This window comes from Mobula hypostoma, chromosome 18 (assembly GCF_963921235.1).
Source record: "Mobula hypostoma chromosome 18, sMobHyp1.1, whole genome shotgun sequence".
NCBI classification, from domain to species: domain Eukaryota; kingdom Metazoa; phylum Chordata; class Chondrichthyes; order Myliobatiformes; family Myliobatidae; genus Mobula; species Mobula hypostoma.
The window spans coordinates 9,297,313-9,320,384 of NC_086114.1; the positions used below are offsets into that span (position 1 = coordinate 9,297,313).

The following is a 23,072-nucleotide window of genomic DNA, read 5'->3' on the forward strand; positions in this document are numbered from 1 at the left end:
ACCTACTGAATTTTGAAAGGACTAGATAGGGTGGACGCAGAGAGGAAGTTTCCTATGGTGGGGGTATCCAGAACTAGAAGGCACAGCCTCAAAATTAAGGGACAACCCTTTAGAACAGAGGTAAAGAGGAATTTTTTTAGACAGAGAGTAGTAAATCTGTGGACTACTCTGCTGCAGACTGTGGTGGAGGCCAAGTCCATGGGTATATTTAAGGTGGAAGTTGATCGTTTCATGATTGGTCGGGGCATCAAAGGATATGGTGAGAAGGCAGGTGTATGGTGTTGGGTGGGATTCAGAACCAGCCATGATGGAATGGCGGAACAGGCTCAATGGGCTGCCTAATTATGCTCCTATGTCTATGATCTTAACAACATAAAAAATACCCGGTATCGAGTGAAATTGCTTTCTTAGAATTGGGCTTTTCTGCTGTCCAGTGATTTAGGGATGTCTGTAACTCTTATTGCATTCAGGGACTGAGGATACTCAGAGCCAATAACAATCTACTTTGGAGAGCAAGCTCCCAACATAATGGAATGCTCTAAGGCAACTAACCGTGTAGATTGACTCAGCAAGCATGGGCAGGACTGATGAGTGGAATTCAGAGGAAGTTAAGTCACTCACAATAGGGACGTTTAGAGTGACAGAGTCACAGAGTAACCCAGCAGGGACATTTAGAGTGACAGAGTCACAGAGTAACCCAGCAGGGACATTTAGAGTCACAGAGTCACAGAGTAACTCAGCAGGGACATTTAGAGTCGCAGAGTCACAGAGTAACACAGCAGGGGCATTTAGAGTCACAGAGTAACTCAGCAGGGACATTTAGAGTCACAGAGTAACAGAGTAACACAGCAGGGACATTTAGAGTTACAGTGTAACTCAGCAGGGACATTTAGATTCACAGAGTCACAGTGTAACTCAGCAGGGACATTTAGAGTCACAGAGTCACAAAGTAACTCAGCAGGGACATTTAGAGTCACAGAGTCACAGAGTAACTGAGCAGGGGCATTTAGAGTCACAGAGTAACTCAGCAGGGGCATTTAGAGTCACAGAGTTACAGTGTAACTCAGCAGGGACATTTAGACTCACAGAGTAACTGAGCAGGGGCATTTAGAGACACAGAGTAACTCAGCAGGGACACAGAGTCACAGAGTAACACAGCAGGGACATTTAGAGTCACAGAGTCACAGAGTAACACAGCAGGGACATTTAGAGTCACAGAGTCACAGAGTAACTCAGCAGGGACATTTAGAGTCACAGAGTAACTCAGCAGGGGCATTTAGAGTCACAGAGTAACTCAGCAGGGACATTTAGAGTCACAGAGACACAGAGTAACACAGCAGGGACATTTAGAGTCACAGAGTAACTCAGCAGGGACATTTAGAGTTTCAGAGTCACAGAGTAACACAGCAGGGACATTTAGAATCACAGAGTCACAGAGTAACTCAGCAGGGACTTTAGAGTCGCAGAGTAACTCAGCAGGAACATTTAGAGTCACAGAGTAACTCAGCAGGGACATTTAGAGTCACAGAGTAACTCAGCAGGGGCATTTAGAGTCACAGAGTCACAGAGTAACTCAGCAGGGACATTTAGAGTCACAGAGTCACAGAGTAACTCAGCAGGGACATTTAGAGTCACAGAGTAACACAGCAGGGACATTTAGAGTCACAGAGTAACTCAGCAGGGACATTTAGATTCACAGAGTCACAGAGTAACACAGCAGGGACATTTAGAGTCACAGAGTAACACAGCAGGGACATTTAGAGTTACAGAGTCACAGAGTAACTCAGCAGGGACATTTAGAGTCACAGAGTCACAGAGTAACTCAGCAGGGACATTTAGAGTCACAGAGTCACAGAGTAACACAGCAGGGACATTCAGAGTCACAGAGTAACACAGCAGGGGCATTTAGAGTCACAGAGTCACAGAGTAACTCAGCAGGGACATTTAGAGTCACAGAGTAAATCAGCAGGGACATTTAGAGTCACAGAGTAACTCAGCAGGGACATTTAGAGTCACAGAGTAACAGAGTAACTCAGCAGGGACATTTAGAGTCACAGAGTAAATCAGCAGGGAAACAGGCCCTTTGGCCCAATCAGAATCAACACCAACATAGGTCGTGAAATTTGTTAACTTTGTGGCAGTAATGTAATGTGATACGTAAATGATAAATATAGAAAAAACAGTGAATTGCAGTAAATATATATAATTTAGTTGAATTAAATAAGCAGTGTAAACACAGAAATTAAAAAAGTAGTGAGGTAGTGTTCATGGGTTCAATGTTCATTCCGAAATCGGATGGCAGAGGGGAAGAAGCTGTTCCTGAATCGTTGACTGTGTGCCTTCAGGTTTCCGTATCTCCTTCCTGATGATAGCCCTGAGCAAAGGGCATGTCCTGGCTGGGTCCTTGAAGGTTGGTGCTGGCTTTTTGAGGCACCATTCCTTGAAGATGTCTTGGAAACTACGGAAGCTAGTGCCCAAGATGGAGCTGATTAATTTTACAACTCTCTGCAGCTTACTTCGATCCTGCACAGTAGCCCCCACCCCATACCTGACCAAGGTACCCACCTAAAACTAGTCCCATTTGACCTTATCAGGCCCACATCCCAAAACATCTCCTATCCCTCAAAGTTCAAATTCCTTTCTTTTTTTTTGGCTTGTACCTGCGTGCGTGCGGGTCTGTGTGTGCGCGTCTGCTTGTCCGTGCGTGGGTCCATGATCATGTCTTTTTCATGGCTTTTACAAGGCGCGGAGCGAGAGAGAGACTGTGTGGCGCGACTCCTCACACAGACATCTTCCCAGTATTTTCCCTTTATTTTACGAGGCTGAGTTGTGATCTCGACACTCAACCCAGCACGGATGGAAAGCGTACTCGGGAGCGGACCCGACTGGTTTTGAACCCGGGAACCTCCGCTCCCGGGTCCAGCGCCGATGTCATTGCGCTACCAGCCGGCCCTCAAAGTTCAAATTTCAAACTAAATTCATTCTCAAAGCAAATATATGTTACCATATACTACCTTGAGATTCATTTCCTTGAAGGCAGTTACAGGAAAAAGAAATAACGATGGAATTTATGAAAAGAATATGCAAAACAGAGACAGACTATCAAGCAACCAATGTGCAAAAGTAGACAAACTTTGCAAAGGAAGAAAATAATGCTGATAATATGAGTTGTAGAGTCCTTAACAGTGAGCCTGTAGATTGTGGGTTTAGAGTTGGGGTGAAGGCATGACTTAGATCAGGGGTTTCCAACCTGGGTCCACGGGCCCCTTGCTTAATGGTGTTGGTCCATGTCAGAAAAAAAGGTTGGGAATCCCTGGCCTGGATGTTGGAGTCTTTGATGATGGATGCAGTTTTCTTGCAGTAGTGGTCCATGTAAATGTACTCAGTGACGGGGAGGGCATTGCCTGTGATGGACTGGGATGTACTGGGATGTATACTTTTTAATTCCAGGGCACTGGTGTTACCATGCCAGGCCATGATGCAACCAGTTAGAATATCCTCCACTGTCCATCTCTAGAAGTTTATCAAAGTGTTTGGTGACATGTCGAATCTATTCAAACTTCAAACAAATTCAGAGAGTCAGAGTCATAGAAAATTACAGCACAGTCCATGCCCAACCATATAAACTGCCTACTCCCATTAACTGCACCAGGCCCATAGCTGTCCATACCCTTACCATTCATGTACCTATCCAAACTTCTCTTAAAATTTGAAATCAAGCACCAATTGTGCTGGGAAGGATGTTGCCAGGACTTGATGACTTGAGTTATAGGGGAAGGTTGAATTGGTTACAACTTTATTCTCTGGAGTGCAAGAGAATGAGAGATCTTATGGAGGTATACACAAATATGAGGGGTATAGACAGGATGAATGCTCACGGCATTTTTCCCCTCAGTTTGAGTGGGACTAGAACTAGAGGTCATAAGTTTAGGGTGAAAGGTGAAACAGTTATTGGGAACTGGGGGGAGCTCCTCACCCAGAAGGTGGTACAAGTGTGGACTGAGGGTGATCCAGCAGAAATAGTAGTTTAATTGTGACATTTAAAAGAAGTTTGTATATGTACATGGATGATGAGAGAGAGATGGATGAGGAGAGAGATATGAAGGACTAAAGTCCAGATACAGGGTAGATGGGACAAAGCACAAGACCTGGCTGGTACACCTAGATGGGCTGAAGGATCTGTTTCTGTGCCCCATGATTCTACAAACCTACGTGACAATAATAAACTAACTCCAATTCCAGCTCCAAGTAACTCACCACGGATTGGGAACCAAACTTGGGGATGGCTATTTTATAAGGCTTAGCTGGCCTTCACCAGCAGAGCAATCTGTTTATTTACAAGAAAGTTTTTTGAAGTTATCGCAGAAGCACACACTTACTGATACACAGATAACAGGAGAGCCTCCAGGTGAGTTTTCTGGAATCCGAGCGACATAGAATTCCGAGGTGAACTTGGGAGTATTGTCATTTGTATCAATTATATGAATGATGACGGTGGCTGTTGAACTGAGTTGCTCTGGAGTATCGGATTCAACAGCAAGGAGCTACAAGGGAGAAAAAAAAGCATTTTCACTGAAACTGGACAACCAAAATGACAAAACCAATCCATGGGATTACAGGCTTATAGTCAAAGGGAGGCTGATTGGCCACCGTAGAGTCTTAGCATGATACGGCACAGAAGCAGACCCTCAATCCCAGCAAGTCTTTGCTCAACCATTAAGAACCCATATATTCAAAACATACAATGAGATGTTGTGTGGCAGTGACACATGACGTTGCAGAGTCGTCAAACGTCAAACATGTGATGTTTGAAATATTTTGTTCAGATTTGGTCACCCTGCTAAAGGAAAGATGACAGGAAGCTGCAAGAAGCCCAGCAGGGATTTAAAAGTTCAAAGTTCAAGATAAATTTATCAAAGTACATATATGTACCATATACAACCCTGAGATTTATTTTCTTGCAGGTACATTCAAAAAATCCATAAGATAACAACCATAACAGAATCAATGAAGGGCTGCAGCAACTTGGGTATTCAACCAGTATGCAGATACAAAACGAACAAATAAGCAAATTATTAAACAAATAGATAAACAAGCAATAAACATCGAGAACACGAGATGAAGAATCCTTGAACGTGGGTCACTAGGTCAAGCGAACACTTTAGTGATGGGGCAAGTGAAGTTGAGTGAAGTTATCCCCTTTGGTTCAAGAGCCTGATAGGTAATTGGTAGTAACTATTCCTGAACCTGGTGGTGTGGGTCCTCAGGCTCCTGTAGCTCCTTCATGATGACAGCAGTGAGAAGAGAACTATGTTGTCAAGACTCAAGAGACTGAGTTATGGACACAGGTTGAGCAGAGTGGGATTGTTCTCAATGGAGCATAGGGGAATGAGGGATAATCTTACAGAGATGTATGAGGGTCATAGATAAGGTCCTTTTCCTAGGATTGGGGAATCAAGAACTAAAGGGCATAAATTTAAGTGTGAGAAGGGGAAAGATTTAATAGGAATCCGAGGAGAAATGTTTTCACCCAGAGCATGGTGTATATATAGAGTACTGAAAGACTTCTGCACAATACTGTATTTGTCAACATGGAACGGAGAGGGCAAAGGACGTTGGGAATAGTGAATGTGGAGTGCACTGGGGGGAGGTGGGGGACAGGTGGCAGAGAAGGGGTGCCAGAGATAGGGGATGGCACAGGTGCAGACGCACCCAGCCCTAAGACACCAGGCAAGGCTATATGATTCCAAGCAATTGGTTTACTGATCATTACAAAATGTCTCTCTGGTGCTTCCCGGTCCCTCCCCTCTTCCTTCCCCTTTTCCCAACCCATGATTTCCCTCTCCCTGCCCCCTTCCCACTTTCAGTCCACAATAGGGACCAATGTCAGAATCAGGTTTATCATCACTCACGTATGTCATGAAATTTGTTTTCATTTTGTAGCAGCATTACAATGCAATACCAAGTTGCATGCCATCTTGGCCAATGTCTCCCATCCACTACATAATGTACTGGTTGGGTACAGGAGTACATTCAGCCAGAGACTCATTCCACCGAGATGCAACACAGAGCGTCATAGGAAGTCATTCCTGCCTGTGGCCATCAAACTTTACAACTCCTCCCTTGGAGGGTCAGACACCCTGAGCCAATAGGCTGGTCCTGGACTTATTTCCTGGCATAATTTACATATTACTACTCAATTATTTATGGTTTTATTACTATTTAATTATTTATGGTGCAACAGTAACGAAAACCAATTTCCCCCGGGATCAATAAAGTATGACTATGACTATGAATACAGAAAATTACTACAGTATTGTGCAAAAGTCTTAGACAACCCTAGCTACAGTATGTGTGTGTGTACGCGCACACTCATGATTTTTGCACAGTACTGTATATGATTATGAAACGCTTAGTGGGAATTGAGCCAAGCACAAGCAATTGAGACTGGCTTACTTGGACATCTTGGTTGGCTTGGACTAGTTGGGCCCAAGGGCCTATTTCCATGGGGTATAACTCTACAATAATCCCACTTTATTCTCTCTGCACAAGTCCACATCTGTCTCTATCTATGCCCGCTAATTTTATCTACCTCTGATAATGGGGAATAATTTCCTTCAGTGTGCCTATCTATATCCCTCCTAACTTTATATGCTTCTTTTATGTCTACTGTTATACAAGGGAAACTGCCTCGCCCTCTCCAGTCTCTCCTCATTATTAAAGTGTTCCATTTCAATGTTTATATTCCATACACGGATCTCACGTACCTCAAAAGTGAATACTTGGACTATCTCATAGTCGATGGCAGTTGAGTTCTCCACTATTATGGTGACCTGGGCTTCACTAAGGATGGTTTGTGGAATAACTCGGAATACTCCACCATCGCCAACCAACGTGAGGCTAAATTGTGCATTTGCTCCCTGAAGTACAAATAAAGATTTGTTACATTTGTTTGTTCCCCGTTACTTGGTGTAAAGATCCCTGATCTCAAGAAAATGTTTGGCAAAGTCTTTTCTTCTATTGCTTCTTGGAATGGAGTAAGGTCTTCAGGATCTCTACGTGTGTTTCATCAGAAGTGATAGTACAAGTTACAGTAAATATTGGCATGTAATTATATCACAGGTTTTCAAGATCTGACAAATCTTTCAGTAAAACGACTTGATTAAGGAATAGGAACAGGTGGAAGACACTGCCAATCTGTTCTGATTCTACATCCCTCTCTGATTCCTATGTTCTTTAATTGCCTCATATCCAAGAATCTCGAACTCCTTGGAGATGCTGGAATCTGGAGCCAGAAACAAGCTACTAGAGGAATCAATGGGTCAGGCAGCATTTGTAGAGGGATACAGGCAGTCAACATTTCAGATCAAGACCATTCTATTCTACTTCCAGACCTGATGAAGTGCCTTGATGCAAAATACTGACTGGCCATTTCCTTGGAAATGGGTAAGCAGTTGACGGTTTGGGAAAAAATTACCAGAAGTTAGAGAAATCGATGTTCATGCCACATCGATTTCTCTAACTTCCAGTATTTTTTCTCACTCTCCCTTCCCTTTTCTTCTATTCCCCACTCTGTCTTCTCTTTAACCTCTTCTCTTCACCTGCCTATCACCTCCCCCGGTGCCCCTCCTCCTTCCTTTTCACCCATTGTCTACTCTCCTCTCCTATCAGATTCTTCTTCAGCCCTTTACTACCAATCACCTCCCAGCTTCTTACTTCATCCCCCTCCCCCACACACCTGGCTTTACCTATCACCTTCTAGCTTGTACTCCTTTCCCTCCCCCACCCTCTTATTGTGTTTCTTACCCCCTTCCTTTCCAGACCTGATGAAGGGTCTCGGCCCAAAATGCTAACTGTTTATTTCTTTCCATAGATTCTGCCTGACCTGCTAAGTTCCTCCAGCATTTTGTGTGCATTGCCCTGGATTTCCAGCATCTGCAGAATCTCTTGTGTTTATGATTTGCTGCCCAATTCCCACCACTGACGCGTATTCAATTGTAACAGGAGAAGTTTGTAGCGGTACATGGATGAGAGGAGTATTGAGGGCTATGGTCCTGGGTCAGGAGGATGGAACTAGGCAGAAAACCAGGTACATCTCCTTTGAGAAGAACTTACCAAGAACAATCATGGTCATGGAAAGACCATGATCGTCCACGTCAAACGACTCGACACATGCTGAACACATGATTTGTTCTGTATGGTCAATATGTATGACAAGCTATTGACTCAGTCTTGGTACACGCAACAGTAATAGACCAACACCAACAGGGCCAACCTGATCAGAATCGTTCACTGTGATTTTCAGACCACGCAGTATCTCTCCCGCAGGTGGATGTTCCTGCATCGTGATCTCGAATTGTGACTGGGGTCCGTGTTCACCATAGAAGGTCGGCCGATGATTGTTGAGATCGACCACTTGGATTGTCACCATGGCTGTCATAAACACTGGTGTATCAACATCTGGGTCAACTTCTGAGGCCTTGTACAAAGAAAGGTTAGATTTTTAATGAGTTCCAGCTGTGTGAACACATTTTGATTTTCTATAATAGTTGATGTGATAAGTACTGGCCATTGGACTATGGAACAGACGAGTGAACCAGTTGTTGCCTGACTGTTTTAAGTGCTCTATCATGGAAGACACAAGTTAGAGAACCTTATTTAGCAGTAACATATCAGTGGAGGTAATAACATCAAATGGCCTTGGGCTTTGCCAGGTCAAACCAACCTAGAACCTATTTTATGAATAGTAGGGCACTAGAAAGTGTAATGGAACAGAGGGATCAAACTGCTGCTTCTCTCCCTGTGGGGAACAGTGCCAGCTCTGGATGAAGCCATGGGGTGTGTGGATTACACAGATGAGTGCTTGTCCTATCACTACGTGGCAGCAAATGGGCCAACCTGATCAGAATCATTCAGTGATTTTTCAGACCACGCAATATCTCTCCAGCAAGTGGAGGACCGACAAATGGTCCTCCCTCTTTGTAAACAAGTCACACACCAGGACTATCAAAGTGTGTCCTGCAAGAGGATCACAACCTTGTCATACGGTTTGGAGGCTTGTGTGCTTCAATAACCTGGAGAGCTATGTTGGCTAGAGTCAGAGCCTCTTGGTTGGGTCACTCATGCCAAACAGGTCAAAGGGTAGAGGCCAGACTAAGAATGGTCTACCAATCCTCCAAGTTTGGGGTTTCAGCTCAGGGCTGACAACTCTGATTGGTCAAAAACAATTGTTAAGGAAACAGTAATGAAGAATCCTTCTATAACTGTATCTGACTGATGACCCTGAACCACAGCTGGGGCACATTAGAAAAGATAGCCAAGGACAGACAGAGAGAGAGAGGACCATTCATTGCTGCCCTATACGGCAGAAGGTAATGAACAGTAATAAAGTGTGTCAATTCTGCAACTAACTAAAGGTTCTATCACCACAACTATGGGTCTGAACAATAAACTATTTTATGCTATAAAAATTATCAAATTGAATTGTCTTATCTGTGGAGAGAGAAAGTTACTGACTTGTTTTTTAAATTATACTATTTCTTGTATAGTTTATGTGTTTTTTCTTGTAATTATTGTTTTTCCGATGCTATATACTTGTGATATTGCTGAAAGTAAGTTTCCATTGCAACAGTGCATATACAGTATGTGTTTGTCCATAAGGCAATTAAGCCTGATTTCAACCAAATGTGACTGACTTTGAGTATCCAGGGAGATTTAGAAATATTTAGGTAACATTACATACAAATGGATGAAGCAGTCATTATCAGATCAAAACTATATTTTAAGTATAACATCAGTGCTAATTTTGACTCACCTGAATTAATAGCTTGTAAACATCCTTCTGAAGTTGTTCTGTAGTTTTCAGAAGAGTAATGACCCCACTTGTACTATTTATTTCAAAGGAACCATCATTTCCTGATAACAAACAGCAAGATCAAAATGAACTGTACCCAAATAGAGTGAAGGAGGATGAGAAGTGACTAGGTAGAGATGTATAAGATGATAAGAGGCATGGACTGCTAGTATGTTTTTCCCAGGGCAGAAATAGTTAATACAAGGGGGCATAATTTTAAGGTGCTAGGAGGAAAGTACTGTACTGTATAGTGGAGAGGATGTCAGAAATAGATTTTTACACATGGAATGCATTGCCAGGGCTAATGGTAGAGTAAGATATACTAGGGATATATAAGAGACTGTTAGATAAGCACAAGGATGAAATAAAAGTGGAGGGCTTTGTGGGAGGGAAGGGTTAGCTTGAGTTTGGAGTAGGTTAAAAGGCTAGTAAATACCATGGAACATGTACTGCTTTAAGTTCTATGTCCAAATCATTGTTAACTACATTACTGAAACACAATTGTATTTTTTTTTTTTGCTTACCATGTGCAATTGAGTAATGGATTGGATTTGGGTTTCCACGGTCTCCATCGTAGGCCACCACACTAAATATTTCTGAACCCTGGTTGGAAAATTAAAATACAGCGTAAACTATTTGGATTGCACAGTTTCTTTACTTTTATGGTTAAAATGTGAGCTTTTTTTTACTGCAACACACGCAAAAAGCTGGAGGAAGTCATTGCGTCAGGCATCATTTATGGAAATAAATAAACAGTTAATGTTTCAGACCGAGATCCTTCAACAGCCCTGGAAAGCAAGGGGGATGATGTCACAATAAAAAGGTGGCAGGAGGGGAAGGAGGACAAGCTGGAAGGTGATAGATGAAGCCAGGTGGGTGGGGAATGAAAAAGCTGAGAGGTAATGTGGAAAAGATAAAGAAAAAGGAATCAGATAGGAGAAGAGAGTGGATCCCAAGAGAAAGGAAAGGAGGAGAGGCACCAGGAGGAGGTGATAGGCAGGCGAGGACAAGAGGTAGGAAGCCAGAGGGGCAAGTCGAAAGGGGGAGGGGAAAAATTACCAGAAGTTGGAGAAATCGATGTTCATGCCATCAGGTGATGGCTACCTAGACAGAATATGAGATGTTATACTCTTCCAGCCTGAGATTGGCCTCATTGTGGCAGAAGAGAGGCCATGGACCGAATGGGAATGGGAATTGGAGTTGAAATGGTTGGCTGGGACCAGGAAAATGTGTGTTACTTCTAATTAATACATTTTGTTTTTACCAGATGTTTGTTAAACTACCTTAACACACCAGTATGTTACCATTAACCTCCATATTTCTATTAGATTCGATCTTTAATTAGTGTATTAGATCTATTACTACTCTGGCCTTTAGAATTTCTGGTTTCCAACAGAAATCAAATTTGATCAAATGATACTTTTATTTGGAGCTTCGAGATATTTGTTTTCACGTACATAAGACCATAAGATTTAGAAGCAGAATTAGGCCATTCAGCCCATCGTGTCTGCTCCACCATTCAATCGCGGCTGATTTATCTCCCCTCTCATCTCCATTCTCCAGCCTTCTCCCTGTGACCTTTGATGCTCTCACAAATCAAAAACTTCTGCTTTAAATATACCCAATGACTTAGCCTCCACATGCATCTATGGCAACAAATTCCACATCTTCATCACCCTTTGGTTAAAGAAATTCCTCTTCAACTCTGTTTTAAAGAGGTGTTCTTCTATCCTGAGGCTCTGCCCTCTGGTCCTAGATTCTCACATTATTGGAAACAGCCTCTCCAAGCCCATTCTATCTAGGGCTTTCAATATTAGATTATGAAGACACACAGCCCTCTTTTATTGTCATTTAGTAATGCATGCATTAAGAAATGAATCAATATTTCCTCCGGTATGATATCACAAAACACAGGACAGACCAAGACTGAAAAAAAACTAACAAAACCACATAATTATAACATATAGATACAACAGTGCAACAACACCATAACTTGATGAAGAAGTCCATAAGCACAGTAAAAGTTCAAAGTCACTCAAATGTCCCACGTCTCACGCAGACGGGAGAAGGAAGAAAAACTCTCCCTGCCATACCCGACCACGGTCCGACTCTGAGTCATCCGAAAACTTCGAGCTCTGATCAGCTCTCCAACACCGAGTACTGAGCGCCATCACTATCCAGACGATTCAACCTCCTTCTCAGTCGCCAACAGCAGGCAAAGCCGGGGATTTTGAGGCCTACCCTCCAAAAGATTCCCGACCGTGCAGTAACGACAGTAGCCTATGAGCGTTTCAGAAATTTTTCCAGATGGTTCCTCTGTGCTTTCACGTCCATCTTCATCAAATCAGAATTGTCCACAATTGTACCAAATCAGAATTTGGTAGGTTTCAATGAGAACCCCCTCATTCTTCTGAACTTCAGCTAGTACAGGGCCAGAACTATCAAATGTTCTCATATGTTAACCCTTTCATTCCAGGATCATTCTCATAAACCTCCTCTTAACACCTTCCAAGGCCAACTAATTTTTGCTTAGACGTGGTGCCAAAAAACCACTCACAATACTCAAAACGTTGTCTGACGAATATCTTATAAAGCCTCAGCATTACATCCTTGCTTCTGGCCAGAGACTCTTAGTGGCACTTGCGGTAATCTCAGGAAGTTATGTGGTGTAGTTCTAGATTCACCACAGTCCTCTTCCTCTGGAAAGAGGGTTAAAGAGGTGTATACACAAAACCACAACAGTTATGAGCTGGGCTGACATACTTCCAGTTTCTAGTTACACCTGTAACCAAAAACAACAGAAAAAAACTTACACTCAGTGAACACTTTATTAGGTACACCTGTACACCTGCTCATTAATGCAAATATCTAAGCAACACACACAAGCATTTGCAGATTTTCTCTTGTTTACCTGTTAATGCAAACATCTAATCAGCCAATCGTGCGTCAGCAACTCGCTACATAAAAGCATCCAGACACAGCCAAGAGGTTTAGTTGTTGTTCAAGCCAAACATCAGAATGGGGGAGAAATGTGAACTAGGTGACTTTGACTATGGAATAGTGCCAGATGGAGTGATTTGAGTATCTCAGAAACTGCTGATCTGGGATTTTCACTCACAACAGTCTCCAGAGCAGGGGTTCCTAACTTTTTTTTAATGCCATGGACCCCTACCATTAACTGAGGTGTCTGTCACTCCAGGTTGGGAACTCCTGCTCTACAGTTTACAGAGAATGGTGCAAAACACAAAAAACATCCAGTGAGCAGCAATTCTGTGGGCAAAAATGCTTGTTAATGAGAAAGGTCAGAGGAGAACAGCCAGACCGATTCAAGCTGTCATGAAGGCGACAGTAACTCAGATAGCCATGTGTTACAACAGTGGTGTGCAGAAGAGCATCTCTGAATACATAGCATATTGAACTTTGAAGTGGATGGGCTACAGTAACAGAAGACTGAAAACATATACACAATGAACATTTTTTAGGTACAGGAAGTACCTATTATAATGGCTACTGAGTGCATAAACTACTAGATAACTTCATCTCCATAGACTTCCTGTAGCAGTACAATATGTTTTGGTTGTCATGATGCTGTTTTCAATCGGTAGAAACCCCCTCATCATAACCTCATCAATATTTAATTATTTAATTATTTATGGTTTTATATTGTTTTTATACTCCATTCTTGGTTGGTGCAACTGTAACGAAACCCAATTTCTGTCAGGATCAATAAAGTATATCTATCTATCTATCTATAAGAATTCCCCTTTAATTGGCTGAGAAAAAGACTGCAAAATCAAAACCACTCTTCAGCCAACCAGAAGACTTACATTATCTGAAGTACTGAGATTATGTTTGTTCATTCATTGTGTGCCATGTCGTATGACAATGGGCAATCATGGTCTTTCCATGACCATGATTGTTCTTGGCAAAATTTTCTACAGCAATGGTTTGCCATTGCCTTCCTCTGTGTAAGAAGATGGGTGGTCCCAGCCATTATCAATGTTCTTCAGAGATTGTCTGCCCGGTGCTAGTGGTCACATAACCAGGACTTATGATACGTACCAGCTGTTCATACAGACGTCTACCACCTGCTCCCAAGGCTTCAGGTGACCCTGATCCGGGAAGGGTGGGGGGGGGGGAAGGGCTAAGCTGATACTACACATTGCCCAAGGGTGACCTGCAGGCTAGTGGGTGGAAGGGGCACCTTACTCCTCCTTTGGTAGAGATATATCTTCACCCCACCACCCATGAAGTTATGTAGGTGGAGATTTAATAGGAGTAGGCGAGAATGCAAGACAGAGAAAGACTAAATGAAAAAAAGAGAAAACATGATAAAACTGTTGGAAAAAATCATGGCCAAGGATATTAATTAGAACTTAATTACTATTATATTAGTAATTAAATAGATTAGTAAATCTTTCCAACCAACAAAAATCAGGAGTGTGATTGAATAGTTCCCACGTGCTTGTATGAGTGCAGTTCCCACAATACATGAGAAATTCAACGTCATCAGGAGAAAGAAACCTACATGATTAGTTCCTATTGTGATGAAAAACCAAGTTATCAGAAGATTGATACTGATGAGAGAGATAAGGGAGACAATGGAGAAGCGTTTAAAATGTTAATGAGAGAGGAGAGAGAGGTAACGGAAAAGAAACACAATTAAGAGTATTGACAGATCGGTTGCTTTGAACCTGAACTGTTTGAAGTTTGATGAACAGGCAATACCCCAGCAGGGAGATAAAAAGAACAGATTCACTACGGCACGACAGACACCACGAGATCACGAGATAACGAGACCCTGGAAAAGCGGTGTGCCCCCACAAGTTGGTGAGAGTTTGGAGGTCTGGTCACGGGACCGACCATAGACGCTCAGGGTGAAAAGGTACGATCGGCGGGAACATGGTGTGTATGTTCGCCCCTGCCTGGGTGCTGGGTTCACCGCGGAAGAACGGTCGTATCCGGAACGGAGGGGTCACAGTCGGTGACCACAGAAGACATAAAAGGGTTTGCCCGAAAGCTAACTGCGAAGAACAAAGGTCAGTGTGAATCAGAATTTTCATTCTCTCTCTCTCTCTAACGGCACAACAGCAATTACTGCGAACTGTACTCAGCTGAACTGAACTCTGCGTCACTTGAGACTCATCATTTTACCTCTAGACTGCGATAGAGCTTGTTTGATTCCTATTACTCTAGTTCTGTGTACATCTGTGTTTTATCATTGCTAACCCGTTGCATTTATATCCTTACTATTAGAGTACTGTGTTACTTATTTCTTTAATAAAACTTTCTTAGTTCCAGTAATCCAGACTCCAACTAAGTGGTCCATTTCTGCTGGTTTGGCAACCCAGTTACGGGTACGTAACACTATCCAACTCACTGAAAATTCACTCCTATCCCTGACCAATATATTTGCAGTGAGGGCCATCTACAGATTGCATTCTTATCCTTCGATCAGACTACACCAAAAGCACCTTTCAGTCTTTACCATCAAGAAAGACTAAGGCAGCAAGCGCATAGTAACACCACCACCAGGTCAGTTTGGAAATACATCCCCATTCCTTTCTCATCCCAACTGTGTGATTACCTTCACCAGAAAAACTATAGTGGATCAACAAAGTGGCTCACTTTCACAGACTGAGTTAGAGATGGGCATTCTACATGCTGTGGATAATTGGGACAACAAATGGCTTACGGGTTCTGTGTCTTCATACACGTATCCATAATAGGGAACACCAGCAAACACAGGAGGGGTGTCCTGAACATCCACAACATTAATTGTTACAGTGGCAGTTGATGAGCCGATCTGATGCTTTCCTCTGTGTATCCCTCCACCATCCTGTAATACAAAGGTTCAGAGTAAGTTTATTATCAAAGTTCATACATGTCACCCTGAGATTCATTTTCTTGTGGGCATACTCAATAAATCTATAGAGTAATAATCATAACTGAATCAATGAAAGCCCACACCTACTTGGCCATTAAACCAATATGCAGAAAACAACAAACTGTGCAAATACAAAAAAGAAAGAAAGAATGATAATAGATAAATAAGCAATAAATATTGAGAACTTGAGATGAAGAATCCTTGAAAGTGAGTCCATAGATTGTGATAACATTTTAGTGAGGGGCAATTGAAATTAGATTAGATTATGAGGACACTCAGTCCTCATTTATTGTAATTTAGTAATGTATGCATTAAAAAATGATACGATGTTCTTCCAGTATGATATCACAGAAACACAAGACAGACCAAGACTAAAACTGACAAACACCACATAATTATAACAGATAGTTACAACAGTGCAAAGCAGTACCGTAATTTGATAAGAGCAGACCATGGGCACGGTAAAAAAAAAGCTTCAAAGTCCCGATAGCCCCAACATCTCACACAGACGGTAGAAGGGAGAAACTCTCCCTGCCATGAGCTTCCAGCGCCGCAAACTTGCCAATGCAGCACCCTGGAAGCATTCGACCACAGTCCAACTCTGAGTCCGTCTGAAAGCTTCAACCCTCTGACCCAGCCTTCCAACACCGAGCACCAAGCACCATCTCTGCCGAGCGCTTCGACCCCGGCCCCAGCCGCTAAGCAACAGGCAAAGCCGAGGGTTCGGGGCCTTCCCCTCCGGAGATTTCGGATTACACAGTAGTGGCGGCAGCGAAACAGGCATTTCAGAAGTTTCACCAGATGCTGCTCCGTGCTCTCATGTCTGCCTCCTTCAAATCAGAATTGTACACAGCCTCCTACTTGACAGATAACAGATATCATCACCGGAGAGGCCGCGCGCACTGCGTCGCGTCGCCATCTTCTCCTCCCGCTAATTATCCCCTCAGTTTCAAGATCCTGATTGCTGAGGGGTAATAACTATTCCTGATCCTGGTGGTGTGGGTCCTGAGGCTCCTGTACCTTCTTCCTGATGGCAGTAGTGAGAAGAGACGATGTCCTGGGTGGTGGGGTCCCACCACAGTAGAACAAATAAATACAATAGAATCAATGAAAACCTACATGCAAACAAAGACTGACAAACAACCAGTGTGCAAAAGAAGACAAACTATGCAAATATATAAATAAATAAATAAACAAATAAATAAATGGATGGATGGATAAATAAATAAATAAATAAATAAATACTGAGAATAATAATGTATACAAATAAATAATATTGAGAACATGAGTTGTAGAGTCCTTGAATGTGAGTCCATCGGGCCGGCTGTAGAATCAGTTCCATGCTGAGATGAGTGAAGTTATCCACGCTGGTTCAGGTTGAAGGGTAGCATAGTGGTTAGCACAATGCTTTACAGTGCAGGCGACCCGGGTTCAATTCCCGCCAAAGCCTGCATGGATTTCCTCCAGGTGCTCTGGTTTCCTCCTACATACTGGATGGTAGGATAATTGGTCATTGTAAATTGTGCTGTGATTAGGCTAGGGTTAAATCGGGGGTTGCTGGGCGACGTGGCTCAAAGGACTGGAAAAGCCTATTCTGCGCTCTATCTCAATAAAATATAAAAACCTATGAAGGTATAACTGTACAAGTAAAATCAAATTTGCATTACCTTGTGGACTTCAGAATTTTATTTTCTCCCAGTTGCTGTAAGGTCGTCAGCTTACCTTTGCGATAACAGTGACAAAATGAGCCCGAGACTTCTCAAAATCTAAAGATGTGCTTGGCTTAATCCGGAGAATTCCGCTGTATCGATCAATGGAGAACTTGCTTCTGCGCATGTTCTGGGGGAGTCGGACGAAAAGGAGTAAGAACTCAGAGAGGAGGACCAAGAAAGAACTTCTAAACTGTTCAGTGAAGAGCAGGAAGTGATAGTCTTAAAATCAAAATAAAGTAGTTAAAATTATATATTATTATTATAAAGCAGAGAAAACAACTGAGACCAGAAAATGCTCAGTAGAACAGTCAGCAAATGTGAAGAGAAAAGCAGAGTCAATATTTTAAGGCACGCCATCTAAAACATCCACAAGATTTTAGGGCACCAGAAATATTAATTTTCCAGATATTGTAGCGTTTAGCATGTCACTATTCCAGCTTGGGGCATCGGAGTTCAGAGTTCAATTCTGGTATCATCTGTAAGGAGTCTGTACATCTGCCCCATGGAATGCATGGGTTTTCCCCATTGCCCTGGTTTCCTCCCACAGTCCAAAGATATACCAGGTATGTTAATTGGTCATTGTAAATTGTCCCGTGATAAGGTTAGGGTTAAATCGGGTCTGTCGGGGATCGTGAGACGGTACACCTCAAAGGGCTGGAAGGGCCCACTCCATGCTGTGTCTCTAAATAAATAAATTTTCTTTAACAAATGTCGCCCGATCTTCTGAAGAACTCCAGCATTTTATCGGTTTACTTCATATTTCCAGTCTCTGGTTTTGTTTTGCTTTCTGATTAGAGGCAACGGAGATTTTGATAATTTCAAAATGACAGCGGTGTTTTTCTAAATGCTTCCCTGTTGAGGTGAATTCCATTTGTTCACTTATGCATGAAACATGACCTGGCACTGTTTTGAAGAACAGGAGAGCTATCCCCGTAGCCATGTACACGACAAGGCTTTTTACACAGAGGTTGGTGGGTGTCTGGAATGCTTTGCCTGGAGTGTCAGCGTTAGCAAATACGGAAGAGGTGTGAAGAAGTCCTTAGGCATATGATTATGGTGGAACACAGACCTGTGTAGGCAGAAGGGGCCAATTTAATAAGGTTTTATACACAGCGGTTGATAGGTTAGCATTAGACGTTCCCAACGAATGCACTGCCTGGAGTACTAGTGTTGGCAAGTATGACAGAGGTGTTAAAACTCCTTAGGCACATGGTTATGGCGGGATACCGACCTGTGTAGGAAGAAAGGACTGACCTAATAAGGTTTTAATTATAGGGTTAATTAGTTTGGCAAAAATTTAAGTCCCTTTTTTTGCGCTGTATTGTTCTATGTTCTATCCTTGCCGAAACTTAATCAATATTTTCAAAAGAAAGCAGATCATTGTCCTGTTACCTTATGTGGGAGTTTCCTGTGTTCAAATTAGCTGCAGATTCCCTAGATTAAAAATGTGACGACACTTTCTCAGGGTTGTATGTGGTGACATATATGTACTCCGATAATAAAACTTACTTTGAACATTCAAAGTTCCTCATTGGTCTGAAATCACGACATAAACTCAGTGGCCACTTTATTAGGGGCCTCCTGTACCTAATAAAATGGCCACTGAGTGTACATTTGTGGAATTCTGCTGCTGTAGCCCATCCACTTCAAGGTTTGACATGTTGTGCATTCACAGATGCTCTTCTGCACACCACTGTTGTAACGCGTGGTTATTTGAATTACAGTCCCCTTCCAGTCAGCTTAAAGCAGTCTGGCCATTTTCCTCTGACCTTCCTCATTAATAAGGCATTTTCACCCTTAGAACTGCCGCACACTGGACTTGTTTTTTGTTTTTTGCACCATTCTCGGTAAACTCTAGAGGCAGCTGTGTGTTAAATCTCAGGTTCTGAGATACTCAAACCACTCCTTCTGCAGGTGGTGCTTTTTTATCGCTTCTTGTGTGTTTTTTTATGCTGCATCGGAGCCAAAGTACGAATACAAATTGACAATAAACTGGACTGGTCAAGGAACACTGAGGCTGTTTACAAGAAGGGTCAGAGCCGTCTCTATTTCCTGAGGAGACTGAGGTCCTTTAACATCTGCCGGACGATTCTGAGGATGTTCTACGAGTCTGTGGTGGCCAGTGCTATCATGTTTGCTGTTGTGTGCTGGGGCAGCAGGCTGAGGGTTGCAGACACCAGCAGAATCAATAAATTCATTCGTAAGGCCAGTGATGTTGTGGGGATGGAACTGGACTCTCTGACGGTGGTGTCTGAAAAGAGGATGCTTTCCAAGTTGCATGCCATCTTGGACAATGTCTTCCATCCACCACATAATGTACTGGGTGGGCACAGGAGTACATTCAGCCAGAGACTCATTCCACCGAGATGCAACACAGAGCGTCATAGGAAGTCATTCCTGCCTGTGGCCATCAAACTTTACAACTCCTCCCTTGGAGGGTCAGACACCCTGAGCCAATAAGCTGGCCCTGGACTTATTTCCTGGCATCATTTACATGTTACTATTTAACTATTTATGGTGTTATTACTATTTATTATTTATGGTGCAACTGTAACGAAAACCAATTTCCCCCGGATCAATAAAGTATGACTATGACTATACTATGACTATGACTAAGTAACAAACATTTTGTTCTCCTTTGCACTTGGGTACTGCAGAATGGCGATAAGCAATCTTGTATCAAACTGAGGATCTTTCACTGTGAGGCCAATGTGATACATGTTTCACTTTGTGACACATTCTTCTGTAAAGGATGAGTTTCCCATATTACACCAACAGCTTGGTAAAATAGCTCACAGCATCAGGTCTCTGATAAGTGGAAAGAATTTCATTCGAATATCTGACCAACGAACTGGAATGGAAGTCCAAACCACCCAGCTATTCCTGAAGTTCTAAGATCACCTAAGAATGAATCATTCTTTGAAATCCTTTCAGACCATTTGTCAGAAAGACTGACCTGCAGAAAGTAGGTGACACTGCCCCCAGATCCATTGTCTCTGTCCACTGCATATACTTTGAAGATACTGGCACCTGGTGGCATGTTCTGTCCAATCCAAAACAAAATATTGATTGTCAAAAGGTTTTACTGTAAATATTTTGCTCCTACTAACTAAAGGAACTCAAATTTTGAAAAGCAACTTGCCTCAGGGACATTAACAATATAAGGTATCTTCATGAACTCTGGGCTCTCGTCGTTGGCGTCTGTTATAAGTATTCGAACCTTTTCCACAACCTGTAAGCACAAAGGGCTTCATAGTGAAGAGTAAAGTGCAGATGTATATGAGAGCTCATTTAGAAAGAAATGCAGAATAGAAATGTATCACCAATTCTGCGCAATGCATTCACTAAAATAAATGAGCAGTGACGATTTTTAAGAAAATTTGATCAGAGGCTCTCCAGCAATCCAAAGGTTTACTGAATTTACTCAAACCTCCATGTTTTATGAATTAACACTATACACTAGAATGAAGGCCAACTTGTGGACATTGCTTTTGTGATGGGGATTCCGGCTAGCTATTACTAAATGAATGAGGAGTGGTGGAGTGGTAGTGAGCGGGAGTTTCAGTGCTGAACGCCTACCTTTTGATCACTGCCAGAGGAGTCTGTGAACAGCCTATTGCTCTGTGGCTCGCTCTGGCAGGCAGGTAGGCCTCTCTGCCTTGTGTGGTGTCCCTCTCTTTCGGTGAATATCAGTGATATAGTACAATGGTATCGTGGTTCTGCATTTATGGACTATTGCGTTTATGGACTGTGGACTTTTTCACACTTATGCTTTTCATATTCTGTGTTTTTTTCGCCTTTTCCTTTTCCATTTTGTTGTGCAAGGGGGGGATCTTGGGGGTTGATGTTCTGTCAGTGTTGTATTAGGCTTTTGTGTGAAGGAGGGTTTGTTTCTTGGGGTCAATGTTTCTGTTCCCTTTTGGGCAGGGTGTGCAGGATTTTTTGGGGGGTGATAATCGAGATGCTGTCCTTTTTTTGTAAGGAAAGGGGGTGGGTTTGATGTTTCTCTCTGAATGACTTTCATGTTCTTTCTTTGTTTCACGACTATCTGGAGAAGACAAACTTCAGAGTTGCATGTAGATACATGCTTTGATAATAAATGAACCTTTGAACCCTTTTTTAGATTTTCATTACAAAAGCAAAGTATTTTCCATATGTGCTGATAAAATAATATGTATACATAAACCAGCAGATGACACAATTTCCCAGATGCATTCTTAAACTCGCATTTGACACGTAGATTGGTAGAGTTACTGATAGTGCAGAGGCTGCTCTCAGGCTATGGGGGAATAATGATGTGTTGGCAAAAAAGAGCTGAGAAACTGCAGGTGGGAGATGATACAGTTTGGGTGTAGAAATGGCGGTTAGGACATATACCATGAATAGCAGAGTGTATTGAGTAAACAGTGTGCAAGTTCAAAGAGTCTTAAACGTGGCAATGCAGTAGGTGACATGATGAAGAAGGCAGATTGGATAGTGGCCTCCACGAGTCACAGGGAGGTTATGCTCCAAATTCATAGAACATTGATCAGATCTCAGCTGGGGCACTGCTTGTAGTTCTGGTCACCACACTGTAGGAAGGATGGGATAGCACTGGAGAGGATGCAGAGGAAATTCATCAAGATGGAGTATCTTAGTTCTGAGGAGGGATTGGAGAGGCTGTTTCGGTTTTCCATTGAGAGGAGATTAAGAGGGACATATTTCAAATTACAAGGATATAAAATAGGTAAACTCCAGGAAACCTTTCCCTTTATCAAAGGTGAGGAATGACAGCATAGCGGCTAGCGTAATGGTTTGCAGTGCCGGTGATCGGGGTTCAAATCCTGCCACTGTATGTAAGGAGCTTGTTCATTCTCTCCATGCCCATGTGGGTTCATCCGGGTTTTCCCATTAACTCCCACATTCCAAAGATGTATGGGTTAGTAATGGTAAATATTAATAAGGATTAGTAGGTTGTGGTCATGCTGTGTAGGCAACAGAAACATGGCAACACTTGCAGGCTGCCCAGCAAACCCTTGGGACTCGGTTAGCCGTCAATGCAAATGATGCATTTTACTGCGTGCTTCGAAGTATATGTGTGACAAATAAAGCTTATCTTTTTAATCCTCTTTAAAGGTGAATAAGCTGAAAGGCCACTGATTCAGGGTGAAGGGGAAGAGATTTCGAGGGGATCTGAGTGGGCCCACTGATGTGCATGGCTGAAGAAGACAGTACATGCAAAGTGTCTTGTTCAGCACTTGAATCACAGAAGACTAGAGGCCAAGCGTTGAAATGTGGCACTAATGTGGATGAGTGTCCACTGGTCAGCACAGATGTGGTTGGCTGAATGAATCTGTGATTATTGGGCATGACAATTTACAATTGTAAAACACTCTTCTTAGCTGAAGACCCTCCATTGTTTAGCTTCGAGCTATAATGTTTGCTTCATATTGCTCTAAGCTAATCCATTTGCCTGACACTTGGTTATCTCTCTTTTGTACACATGTTATAAGATTTGTTATATGCATAAGTGACATAAATCTTACTTCATTCACACCATCAGAAATACTGATCAGGGCCTCAATTTCATCTTCCTTCTGAAAAAAAAGAAACACTGTTAAATATCACGAGACAAAACAAA

The 23,072-nt window shown here is 42.5% G+C and overlaps 1 protein-coding gene across 1 annotated transcript in view; it reads right to left on the reverse strand.

Moving 5' to 3' along the window:
* The window catches only part of cdhr1a (cadherin-related family member 1a), a 61,628-nt gene that overhangs the window by 26,015 nt on the left and 12,541 nt on the right, over positions 1-23,072 (reverse strand). The window contains exons 5-14 of the mRNA XM_063070626.1: positions 22,978-23,028; positions 20,595-20,684; positions 20,409-20,495; positions 17,463-17,579; positions 15,549-15,692; positions 10,378-10,456; positions 9,815-9,915; positions 8,276-8,479; positions 6,768-6,920; positions 4,380-4,544 (exon numbers count right to left, since the gene is read on the reverse strand). Coding sequence (XP_062926696.1) covers positions 4,380-4,544; positions 6,768-6,920; positions 8,276-8,479; positions 9,815-9,915; positions 10,378-10,456; positions 15,549-15,692; positions 17,463-17,579; positions 20,409-20,495; positions 20,595-20,684; positions 22,978-23,028 — 1,191 coding nt within the window. The remainder of the gene's footprint in view (positions 1-4,379; positions 4,545-6,767; positions 6,921-8,275; positions 8,480-9,814; positions 9,916-10,377; positions 10,457-15,548; positions 15,693-17,462; positions 17,580-20,408; positions 20,496-20,594; positions 20,685-22,977; positions 23,029-23,072) is intronic.